This window comes from Pecten maximus, chromosome 5, assembly GCF_902652985.1.
Source record: "Pecten maximus chromosome 5, xPecMax1.1, whole genome shotgun sequence".
In the NCBI taxonomy this organism is placed as follows: Eukaryota; Metazoa; Mollusca; class Bivalvia; order Pectinida; family Pectinidae; genus Pecten; species Pecten maximus.
Window position 1 is genome coordinate 49,516,217 of NC_047019.1, and position 13,278 is coordinate 49,529,494.

Sequence of the window (13,278 nt, forward strand, 5' to 3'; positions counted from 1 at the left end):
GACAGTACACCTGGTCACAGTTGTTGGGTCCTCTGGGTCGTTGATTAGGATCTCAGACAGCGTATCAGTGGGGACACTACACCTGGTCACAGTTGTTGGGTCCTCTGGCTCGTTTATTAGGATCTCAGACATCGTGTCGGTGAGGACATTACACCTGGTCACAGTTGTTGGGTCCTCTGGCTCGTTTATTAGGATCTCAGACATCGTGTTGGTTGGGACAGTACACCTGGTCACAGTTGTTGGATCCTCTGGCTCGTTTATTAGGATCTCAGACATCGTGTCGGTGGGGACAGTACACCTGGTCACAGTTGTTGGGTCCTGTGGGTCGTTTATTAGGATCTCAGACATCGTGTCGGTGGGGACAGTACACCTGGTCACAGGTGTTGGGTCCTCTGGTCGTTTATTAGGATATCAGACTCGTGTCGGTGTGAGACAGTACACCTGGTCACTGTGTTGGGTCCTCTGGCTCGTTTATTAGGATCTCAGACATCGTGTCGTGGGGACAGTACACCTGGTCACAGTTGTTGGGTCTCTGGGCTCGTTATTAGATCTCAGACATCGTATCGTGGAGGACGGTACACCTGGTCACAGTTGTTGGGTCCTCTGGCTCGTTATTAGGATCTCAGACATCGTGTTGGTGGACAGTACACCTGGGTCCAGTTGTTGGGTCCTCTGGCTCGTTTATTAGGATCTCAGACATCGTGTCGGTGGGGGACAGTACACCTGGTCACAGTGTTGGGTCCTTGGGTCGTTTATTAGGATCTCAGACATCGTGTTGGTGAGGACAGTACACCTGGTCACAGTTGTTGGGTCCTCTGGCTCGTTTATTAGGATATCAGACATCGTGTCGGTGGGGACAGTACACCTGGTCACAGTTGTTGGGTCCTCTGGCTCGTTTATTAGGATCTCAGACATCGTGTCGGTGGGGACAGTACACCTGGTCACAGTTGTTGGGTCCTCTGGCTCGTTTATTAGGATCTCAGACAGCGTATCAGTGGGGACAGTACACCTGGTCACAGTTGTTGGGTCCTCTGGCTCGTTTATTAGGATCTCAGACAGCGTGTCGGTGGGGACAGTACACCTGGTCACAGTTGTTGGGTCCTCTGGCTCGTTTATTAGGATCTCAGACATCGTGTCGGTGGGGACAGTACACCTGGTCACAGTTGTTGGGTCCTCTGGCTCGTTTATTAGGATCTCAGACAGCGTATTGGTGGGGACAGTACACCTGGTCACAGTTGTTGGGTCCTCTGGGTCGTTTATTAGGATCTCAGACAGCGTATTGGTGGGGACAGTACACCTGGTCACAGTTGTTGGGTCCTCTGGCTCGTTTGTTAGGATCTCAGACATCGTGTCGGTGGGGACAGTACACCTGGTCACAGTTGTTGGGTCCTCTGGGTCGTTTATTAGGATCTCAGACAGCGTATTGGTGGGGACATTACACCTGGTCACAGTTGTTGGGTCCTCTGGCTCGTTTATTAGGATCTCAGACATCGTGTCGGTGGGGACAGTACACCTGGTCACAGTTGTTGGGTCCTCTGGGTCGTTTATTAGGATCTCAGACATCGTGTCGGTGAGGACAGTACACCTGGTCACAGTTGTTGGGTCCTCTGGCTCGTTTATTAGGATCTCAGACATCGTGTCGGTGGGGACAGTACACCTGGTCACAGTTGTTGGGTCCTCTGGGTCGTTTATTAGGATCTCAGACAGCGTATTGGTGGGGACATTACACCTGGTCACAGTTGTTGGGTCCTCTGGCTCGTTTATTAGGATCTCAGACATCGTGTCGGTGAGGACAGTACACCTGGTCACAGTTGTTGGGTCCTCTGGGTCGTTTATTAGGATCTCAGACATCGTGTCGGTGGGGACAGTACACCTGGATACAGTTGTTGGGTCCTCTGGCTCGTTTATTAGGATCTCAGACATCGTGTCGGTGGTGACAGTACACCTGGTCACAGTTGTTGGGTCCTCTGGGTCGTTTATTAGGATCTCAGACATCGTGTCGGTGAGGACAGTACACCTGGTCACAGTTGTTGGGTCCTCTGGGTCGTTTATTAGGATCTCAGACATCGTGTCGGTGAGGACAGTACACCTGGTCACAGTTGTTGGGTCCTCTGGGTCGTTTATTAGGATCTCGGACATCGTGTCCGTGGGGACAGTACACCTGGTCACAGTTGTACATCGTGTCGGTGGGGACAGTACACCTGGTCACAGTTGTTGGGTCCTCTGGGTCGTTTATTAGGATCTCAGACATCGTGTCGGTGGGGACAGTACACCTGGTCACAGTTGTTGGGTCCTCTGGGTCGTTTATTAGGATCTCAGACATCGTGTCGGTGGGGACAGTACACCTGGTCACAGTTGTTGGGTCCTCTGGGTCGTTTATTAGGATCTCAGACAGCGTATTGGTGGGGACATTACACCTGGTCACAGTTGTTGGGTCCTCTGGCTCGTTTATTAGGATCTCAGACATCGTGTCGGTGAGGACAGTACACCTGGTCACAGTTGTTGGGTCCTCTGGGTCGTTTATTAGGATCTCAGACATCGTGTCGGTGGGGACAGTACACCTGGATACAGTTGTTGGGTCCTCTGGCTCGTTTATTAGGATCTCAGACATCGTGTCGGTGGTGACAGTACACCTGGTCACAGTTGTTGGGTCCTCTGGGTCGTTTATTAGGATCTCAGACATCGTGTCGGTGAGGACAGTACACCTGGTCACAGTTGTTGGGTCCTCTGGGTCGTTTATTAGGATCTCAGACATCGTGTCGGTGAGGACAGTACACCTGGTCACAGTTGTTGGGTCCTCTGGGTCGTTTATTAGGATCTCGGACATCGTGTCCGTGGGGACAGTACACCTGGTCACAGTTGTACATCGTGTCGGTGGGGACAGTACACCTGGTCACAGTTGTTGGGTCCTCTGGGTCGTTTATTAGGATCTCAGACATCGTGTCGGTGGGGACAGTACACCTGGTCACAGTTGTTGGGTCCTCTGGGTCGTTTATTAGGATCTCAGACATCGTGTCGGTGGGGACGGTACACCTGGTCACAGTTGTTGGGTCCTCTGACTCGTTTATTAGGATCTCAGACATCGTGTCGGTGGGGACGGTACACCTGGTCACAGTTGTTGGGTCCTCTGACTCGTTTATTAGGATCTCGGACATCGTGTCGGTGGGGACGGTACACCTGGTCACAGTTGTTGGGTCCTCTGGCTCGTTTATTAGGATTTCAGACAGTGTGTCGATGGGGACAGCTGGCTCGTTTATTAGGATCGTTTGACTGGTCAGTTATAGAAGATTTACACTTACAGTATAGTTATAGTGGATGTAAGGCACTCTAGGTGACAGTGAGAAATCAACTCCTGGTCACATCTCATCCAAAGAAATATCAGTCAAGACTGGACATTTGTTAAGAGGAGAACCCTCTACAAATGTAAATATTTGGTCTTTGAAGTATTCTGTATTATCATAAATATGACAGGGCATGATGTGAATGGACCTGACCCTGTATACTATTACAGGTGTATATATCACCACACATGTATTGTACACTTGGTTTGTACCAGATATCACACACTGACCAAATATGTAATTTTCAATTAATCAATGGAAAAAAAATCACTAAATTGTATACTGTATTGTCATTTGTTGATGATGTTTTACTGAAACTCTTTGTAGACCAATTCGGAAAAACCCCAAAGTTCAATCATGCTCACTGTGACTTGTGATACTGAAACTTTGATCATTTTGGAAAACTTCAGTCTTTAATTCAAGGCATGATCATATTGAAAGCCATCTCAGTGATGATTACTCACTGCGGGTACTATATAGTGATTACTAAAGTTGTAAGAACTGGAATGTTGGACCTGATGAGGGACAAGTTATAAAGTACTACTGTTCAAAAGTTACAAATGATGAACGGCCTGGAACTAGTCATATAGATATCTTCATTTTGGGAAGGTCAACTCCAGCTAGGTATTGTATCTAGATAAGGTAACAATGTATGTGGTTACACTTGTTAACGCACAATGAGGTGTGCAACTGTTATTATTAACCCTGATCAGCTTGCACAATTCTGTTATCTCTGGAATGGGGAAGTGGAGTTCTGTGTTTCTATATAATCTTTGTTTATATCAGTATAAGGTTCCTTTATCAGACACTACACCTCAACTCTAGTCTAATGTATATTCATTAGGGCGGGGTGGGAGGGCTATAGGTTTCCTCACAGTCTTCTGTCTGTCTGTCTGTCTGTCTGTACACTGTCTGTCCACTCAGAGTTTTAGGCATTTCTCAGTCATGCCATGCTTCAAAGTTTGTTGGTGAAAGTTTATCTTAGTTGGTATTTATCTTCAGTATGATGAGATACAGATCAAGTTAAAGTTTCAGGGTTTTTGGGTTCAAGTCAAGGTTGCTTTTACTATTTTAATGTAGGCCAGTAGAGGACATGAATTGCTTTAGCAATACCCAGCATGCTTTAGCTTGTTTCCACTTCAGTCACAGCGGAAATCATTTGAATATCTGCATCAAAATGTGTCTGGCCATTTCTTATGTACTCATTCATTGTGGTGACATGATAATACATTGGTTCAGTGTGGTGACATGAGAATACATTGTGGGGACATGAGAATACATTGTGGTGACATGAGAATACATTGTCGGGACATGAGAATACATTGTGGGGACATGAGAATACATTGTGGTGACATGAGAATACATTGTGGGGACATGAGAATACATTGTGGTGACATGAGAATACATTGTGGGGACATGAGAATACATTGTGGGGACATGAGAATACATTGTGGTGACATGAGAATACATTGTGGGGACATGAGAATACATTGTGGGGACATGAGAATACATTGTGGGGACATGAGAATACATTGGTTCATTGTGGGGACATGAGAATACATTGTGGGGACATGAGAATACATTGGTACATTGTGGTGACATGAGAATACATTGTGGGGACATGAGAATACATTGTGGGGACATGGGAATACATTGTGGGGACATGAGAATACAATGGTTCAGTGTGGTGACATGAGAATACATTGTGGGGACATGAGAATACATTGGTTCATTGTGGGGACATGAGAATACATTGTGGGGACATGAGAATACATTGTGGGGACATGAGAATACATTGTGGGGACATGAGAATACATTGTGGGGACATGAGAATACATTGGTTCAGTGTGGGGACATGAGAATACATTGTGGGGACATGAGAATACATTGTGGGGACATGAGAGTACATTGTGGGGACATGAGAATACATTGTGGGGACATGAGAATACATTGTGGGGACATGAGAATACATGTGGGGACATGAGAATACATTGTGGGGACATGAGAATACATTGTGGGGACATGAGAATACAATGGTTCAGTGTGGGGACATGAGAATACATTGTGGGGACATGAGAATACATGTGGGGACATGAGAATACATTGTGGGGACATGAGAATACATTGTGGGGATATGAGAGTACATTGGGACATTGTGGGGACATGAGAATACATTGTGGGGACATGAGAATACATTGTGGGGACATGAGAATACATTGGTTCAGTGTGGTAACATGAGAATACATTGGTTCATTGTGGGGACATGAGAATACATTGTGGGGACATGAGAATACATTGTGGGGACATGAGAATACATTGTGGGGACATGAGAATACATTGTGGGGACATGAGAATACATTGGTTCAGTGTGGGGACATGAGAGTTCATTGTGGGGACATGAGAATACATTGGTTTATTGTGGTGACATGAGAATACATTGTGGGGACATGAGAATACATTGGTTCAGTGTGGGGACATGAGAATACATTGGTTCAGTGTGGGGATATGAGAATACATTGGTTTATTGTGGGGACATGGGAATACATTGTGGGGACATGGGAATACATTGGTTTATTGTGGGGACATGGGAATACATTGGTTCAGTGTGGGGACATGAGAGTTCATTGTGGGGACATGAGAATACATTGTGGGGACATGAGAGTACATTGTGGTGACATGAGAATACATTGTGGGGACATGAGAATACATTGTGGGGACATGAGAATACATCGGTTCATTGTGGTGACATGAGAGTACATTGTGGGGACATGAGAATACATTGGTTCAATGTGGTGACATGAGAGTACATTGTGGTGACATGAGAATATCATTGGTTTAATGTGGGGACATGAGAATACATTGTGGGGACATGAGAGTACATTGTGGTGACATGAGAGTACATTGTGGTGACATGAGAGTACATTGTGGTACAGTATTACGCAGTAGTTATATTTGTGCTATGAGTCATTACTGGGCTAGGATATAATACTACCACGGTAGTAACAGCTGGACAATTGTTAAAATCCTATTGTTATTTATCTCACTCTATATAAATAACAGTATATCCAGGTTAGGAAAAAATCTCAAATGTTGTGTTCTTTAATAGTTTGATATTTATTAATGTTGGTTTTGTTGACCTAGGTAAATGGCATCATTTTTGATCCCCAAAGGATGCTGGTTTTATGTAGAACAGCTTTTGTGACAGCTGGTTTTAAAAGTCTATAGTATCATAGAGTCCAGGTTAATCAACATAGTGAGTGTCACAGTTTCTGTTAGATTTTTATACACGTCGGGAATGTACATATGTAAATATACAGGTTGATAAATGTCTCTAATTCAAAAGTTTGATGTCATTGTTAGTAATTTGTGACATCATTGAAACATGTCACTTTTCAAATGATGACATCACAGCTGAGATATGAGATGTATATTAGTGAGGTCATCCTGGATAGGTCAAACAACTTTTTTGTTGATTCATTTTCTGTCATGTCCTAATGATGGACGACAGTTATGTAAGCTCCGTCTCTACCAGTAACAGGCTGTACAGCCATCTCATCTTGTATTTAACTTGATCTCTACAAGTTAAACGCTTCCTTTTAAGTTTTTTCATAAAGGTGTTCATTTTAAATTCAGGAATATTTTGTTTCATCATGAGTTTTACTATGTTGTGATTATACACCAGGAAGACTGTTGATGGAATAACTGACCAGGAAGGTGTGTAAAGGAATGGACACAGAATATAACAGCACGTAGGTACAACATATATATATACTAATCTAGAAACAATGGGTCCTTGTTTTATTGACCAAATGTTATATGGTGACCATTACAAAAGCCTCCCCAAATTGGTGACCTTGCCAGTCATAAATGATCCTTATAGAAGTTGTAGTAGTGTTTGTAGTGTCATCATAAATGTATATACTGTTTTTTTTTTGTTATTTGTTTTTTCAAAATCAGAACAGTATTTAGATAAAATATATATTTAGATACAGCCGCTCACCTTGTATGAGGTGGCCTGTGGAGGTTTTAGAGAATCAATGAGGAGTTTGATGTGGGAGTTGTATGTCTGAGGTAGCCTGACCTAATCTATAATGGATGTCCATAGACTACACCCATGGACCATCACAATAGGTTGGTGCTGTACATCACCTGTGGGTATATATATATGGCACGCAGTATTACCAAAAAGGATGGATACAATTGGTCAAACAAACTCATGGTTTATCTGGTGGCTGTTGTCAGCTATCAGAATAGATTTTGTACTCGTGAAGGCTCTGCATTTTCATAAAAATGAATTAACATGTTTACCTGAACAGGTAGGTAAATCTGTTGGTATTTATTGATGATTAATGGACAACAGAGGTGGTCTGTATGTACTTTATGTTCTGTTGCTGGGTTATGTAACAATAGACCATGTTTTATACAACAAAGACTAGTAAATCTTTATGGCAATGTAAGCTGGTTTGTAACAAATGAGAAAATAGTTTTAGTCGACAACTTAATTTATCAAGAAATTTAAAGAATGTGATATATGGTGTATTGTCCAATGGGATTTAAATACTATTGAATGCAGAAAGTACAGTTGCTGTTTACACCAGTATGTGTAGTAATAAGGTAAGGAATCAGTCTCTGATGTCTGTTCTTTTTAAGGTGCATAATTTCGAAATTGTATTTCATGCAACAAAATAGCTGGCTTTGTGAGCCCATCCATGAATATTGAAGGCTAATATCTTGTAGTGAGTCTGTAACATCAGGTGTGTCAGCTGATATCTGGTGTGACAGGTGATATCTGGTGTGTCAGCTGATATCTGGTGTGTCAGCTGATATCTGGTATGTCAGCTGATATCTGGTGTGTCAGATAATATCTGGTGTGTCAGCTGATATCTGTGATATCTGGTGTGTCAGCTGATATCTGTGATATCTGGTGTGTCAGCTGATATCTGGTGTGTCAGATAATATCTGGTGTGTCAGCTGATATCTGTGATATCTGGTGTGTCAGCTGCTATCTGGTGTGTCAGTTAATATCTGGTGTGTCAGCTGATATCTGATGTGTCAGCTGATATCTGTGATATCTGGTGTGTCAGCTGATATCTGGTGTGTCAGTTAATATCTGGTGTGTCAGCTGATATTTGGTGTGTCAGTTAATATCTGGTGTGCCAGCTGATATCTGGTGTGTCAGCTGATATCTGTGATATCTGGTGTGTCAGCTGATATCTGGTGTGTCAGCTGATATCTGGAGTTCAATCCAGTCATCCTCATTCCTAATGTAGATAATTTTGACATCATTTTATGAATTGAGGTTTATGAATTGGACAATCACTACAAGAAGATATGATTGTGTTAATTAATAAGGAAATATGCTGTTGGTTTTAAAAATATTTATCAACTTAATCTCAAGGTATATATAAGTTAAACCTTGAATTAATTCAAGTCACACAGAAGGCAAGACTTTCCAGTGGTGTAGATATATCACCAACACTTCTCAGTCACATATGGCAGTGGTAGTAAGAAGTGTGGACATAGTCGTCCCTGGGTGTCGCTGATGTCACAGGTGGAATGTTACCGACAATTCCTGATAAGTTATATGGTGAGGGGGAGATATGTGTACCACCTGACAGTCTTCACACTGACTACTGACAGGTGACAGTAAATGGCTGGGGTAGATGTACACTACTGTCTGGTCTGTGGTAGTATCACACTGACTACTGACAGGTGACAGTAAATGGCTGGGGTAGATGACAGTAAGTGGCTGGGGTAGATGACAGTAAATGGCTGGGGTAGATGACAGTAAATGACTGGGGTAGATGACAGTAAATGACTGGGGTAGATGACAGTAAGTGGCTGGGGTAGATGACAGTAAGTGGCTGGGGTAGATGACAGTAAATGACTGGGGTAGATGACAGTAAATGACTGTGGTAGATGACAGTAAATGGCTGGGGTAGATGACAGTAAATGACTGGGGTAGATGACAGTAAATGACTGTGGTAGATGACAGTAAGTGGCTGGGATAGATGACAGTAAATGACTGGGGTAGATGACAGTAAATGGCTGGGGTAGATGACAGTAAATGGCTGGGGTAGATGAAAGTAAGTGGCTGGGGTAGATGACAGTAAATGGCTGGGGTAGATGACAGTAAATGGCTGGGGTAGTAGATGACAGTAAGTGGCTGGGGTAGATGACAGTAAATGGCTGGGGTAGATGACAGTAAATGACTGGGGTAGATGACAGTAAGTGGCTGGGGTAGAAGACAGTAAGTGGCTGGGGTAAATGACAGTAAATGGCTGGGGTAGATGACAGTAAATGACTGGGGTAGATGACAGTAAATGGCTGGGGTAGATGACAGTAAATGGCTGGGGTAGATGACAGTAAGTGGCTGGGGTAGATGACAGTAAGTGGCTGGGGTAGATGACAGTAAATGGCTGGGGTAGATGACAGTAAATGACTGGGGTAGATGACAGTAAATGGCTGGGGTAGATGACAGTAAATGGCTGGGGTAGATGACAGTAAGTGGCTGGGGTAGATGACAGTAAATGACTGGGGTAGATGACAGTAAATGGCTGGGGTAGATGACAGTAAGTGGCTGGGGTAGATGACAGTAAATGACTGGGGTAGATGACAGTAAATGACTGGGGTAGATGACAGTAAATGGCTGGGGTAGATGACAGTAAATGGCTGGGGTAGATGAAAGTAAGTGGCTGGGGTAGATGACAGTAAATGGCTGGGGTAGATGACAGTAAATGGCTGGGGTAGTAGATGACAGTAAGTGGCTGGGGTAGATGACAGTAAATGGCTGGGGTAGATGACAGTAAATGACTGGGGTAGATGACAGTAAGTGGCTGGGGTAGATGACAGTAAGTGGCTGGGGTAGATGACAGTAAATGGCTGGGGTAGATGACAGTAAATGGCTGGGGTAGATGACAGTAAATGACTGGGGTAGATGACAGTAAATGGCTGGGGTAGATGACAGGGACGTTCATACCACCAGTCTACACTACTCTCTCAGTGCTCCAGATAACTTTTGAACATTGGGGGTTTTCACCCCTAACTTCAGAAAGTGGTCTTTTAATCGTAAATACGCATTCACGCAGGTTATCTGGAGCACTGTGGACAGTCTGGTCTGTGATAGTATCACACTGACCCATTTATCAGTCCATGAAACAGAAAAAAAATGATTTTAATTGATTACAAAATGTTCTCGCTGTGATAATTAACATGCTTAGAATTTGTCACTGATTGCCATCAAAGGAAATCAAACAAATTGTGATGTGAATGTTGAACATTGCAGCCAATGCTAAAGGTATCAGTTTCTCAAACTGATGGTTACAGTAGAGCTTAGTTATGTCAGTTTGTAAATATCTATAACTTGTCAACAAAAGTATGTATGTCTGAGGCCGTGTGGGATCGGTATATTGGTGCCCTGTAGGACTGACCACCGACTTTCAGACTGATCCTAATGGACAAGCAGTGTTGTTAGAGAAGGAGTTCTGTGTCACTTGGTCCGACAACATCCTACTTAGACCAACACATTATGTATGATAGTAGTGGTATGTATAGAGGCAATAAAACACCTTTCCTGTACACTACTAATACCATGTCGTTTATTACCCCATAATAAAGGGCTCATATTAGAGTACACACTACAATACCAAAATGTCTCAAACCTCGTCTCAAACCTCGGTTATGAATTCCTAATATAGCGCCTCCCAGATAAAAGAATATTGGCCTGTTTTTTTAATGAGGTCACAGGTCAGAACATCTGCGTATCAGAGAAACATTACCTGAACATGTAACATTTTAAAACAAAATGTGATTTGAGGCTAATTTTATGATTTTATATAAATTTTTTTTAGTGTTTTAATTCCATGGTTTTGAAGCAGATTGGATGCTAATTAGCCCCAAAAATCACTCTTGGCTCTTGTTAAATTATTGTTCTCAACTGTCCCTAAGTTTGTGTTTAAGCTGATCATGACTCTTGTATTATGTTGAAGCACAGAAATTAAAAAAGACCCCAAATTCAAACTATATATAGTCTAGAGAGACCCAATTTGATTTGAAAAAGACTTAATTAAAATAAAACACCAAGCACCCTGAAATAGTACTGAACAGTCACCTGTCCTATAATATAATGATGCTGTATGTTGGTGGATTGGTCACTTCCAATAAAACACTGTTGTTGATTGGTCACTCCCAATATAACACTGTTGTTGGTTGGTCACTCCCAATAAAACACTGTTTTTGATTGGTCACTCCCAATTTAACACTGTTGTTGATTGGTCACTCCCAATATAACACTGTTGTTGGTTGGTCACTCCCAATATAACACTATTGTTGATTGGTCACTCTTAATATAACACTGTTGTTGATTGGTCACTCCCAATATAACACTGTTGTTGATTGGTCACTCCCAATATAACACTGTTGTTGATTGGTCACTCCTAATATAACACTGTTGTTGATTGGTCACTCCCAATATAACACTGTTGTTGATTGGTCACTCCCAATATAACACTTGTTGATTGGTCACTCCCAATATAACACTGTTGTTGATTGGTCACTCTTAATATAACACTGTTGTTGATTGGTCACTCCCAATATAACACTGTTGTTGATTGGTCACTCCCAATATAACACTGTTGTTGATTGGTCACTCCTAATATAACACTGTTGTTGATTGGTCACTCCCAATATAACACTGTTGTTGATTGGTCACTCCTAATATAACACTGTTGTTGATTGGTCACTCCTAATATAACACTGTTGTTGATTGGTCACTCCCAATATAACACTGTTGTTGATTGGTCACTCCCAATATAACACTGTTGTTGATTGGTCACTCCCAATATAACACTGTTGTTGATTGGTCACTCTTAATATAACACTGTTGTTGATTGGTCACTCCCAATATAACACTGTTGTTGATTGGTCACTCCCAATATAACACTGTTGTTGATTGGTCACTCCTAATATAACACTGTTGTTGATTGGTCACTCCCAATATAACACTGTTGTTGATTGGTCACTCCTAATATAACACTGTTGTTGATTGGTCACTCCTAATATAACACTGTTGTTGATTGGTCACTCCTAATATAACACTGTTATATATTGGGGATGACCAATATGACACTGTTGACTCATTTGTTGACCATGCAAATAGAATAAGGCTAATAAAACCTTATCTAATGACCTGCTCTGCCCAACTACTGGACAACAGTCAGATAGGATTAAATCGATGGCCATTCTATTGGTGACCTGTCAGGCAGGTAACAAGAGTTGTGATGTACATAGTTTCCAGTGAACCAGTTAACTTTGAGCTGCAAGATAAAATTGTTTTTCAGTTTTAGGCTGAGGGTTAGAATCAGGGTAGAAATCAAGATTTCCATTGACATCCCCACCCAAAATTAAGTTATAAATTGGGGTAGAAATCAGTGAAGATTTCCATCAAGATCCCCTCCCAATATTAAGCTATTTCAGATATTTATAGATAAACTACTCTAAATCTTGTTATTTAAACTGGTATTTTTGTGTGTGGATGTAAATGGAACTTTAAGGTTAACTAGAAATGGACAGATCTGAATGTAAAAGAATTATTTTGCACCTTGACACTAACCAGGTCACACACAATGGTCCCCTAGGGACCTGATGAGGGAGGTGTGTAGGATAAAAGGCCATCATCTGTATTAGTTAGTGATCGATAATAAACATATGTGATGGATTGTGTTTGTCTAACTAAATTTGGCTGTATTGAGGTCTGCTCTATATAATCATATGTAGATTAGGTTTACAGTGGAGTACTGATGACTTCCCGGTAACATATACCAGTGTGATCAGATTGTGTTTCCACACTGACGTTGATGTTTGATGTGTTTCCGCACTGACGTTGATGTTTAATTCTACTACAGTGAATCTGTATAATTAATAATTTCAATGTTAATTA

General features: G+C 42.2%; 2 protein-coding genes across 3 annotated transcripts in view; one reads left to right on the forward strand and one right to left on the reverse strand.

Annotated features, from left to right (window-relative positions):
• LOC117328276 (protein shank-like) overlaps positions 1-13,278 on the forward strand; it is a 126,309-nt gene that overhangs the window by 26,579 nt on the left and 86,452 nt on the right. The gene's annotated exons all lie outside the window — the stretch shown is intronic.
• LOC117328513 (mucin-2-like) lies at positions 685-1,995 on the reverse strand. The gene has a single exon (XM_033886049.1). It carries the CDS (start codon positions 1,993-1,995, stop codon positions 685-687), a length of 1,311 nt encoding a protein of 436 aa, XP_033741940.1.

Coding starts and splice junctions, on each gene's coding strand:
- LOC117328513 (XM_033886049.1), bottom strand. CDS start 1,995: ATGTCTGAGATCCTAATAAACGACCCAGAGGACCCAACAACTGTGACC.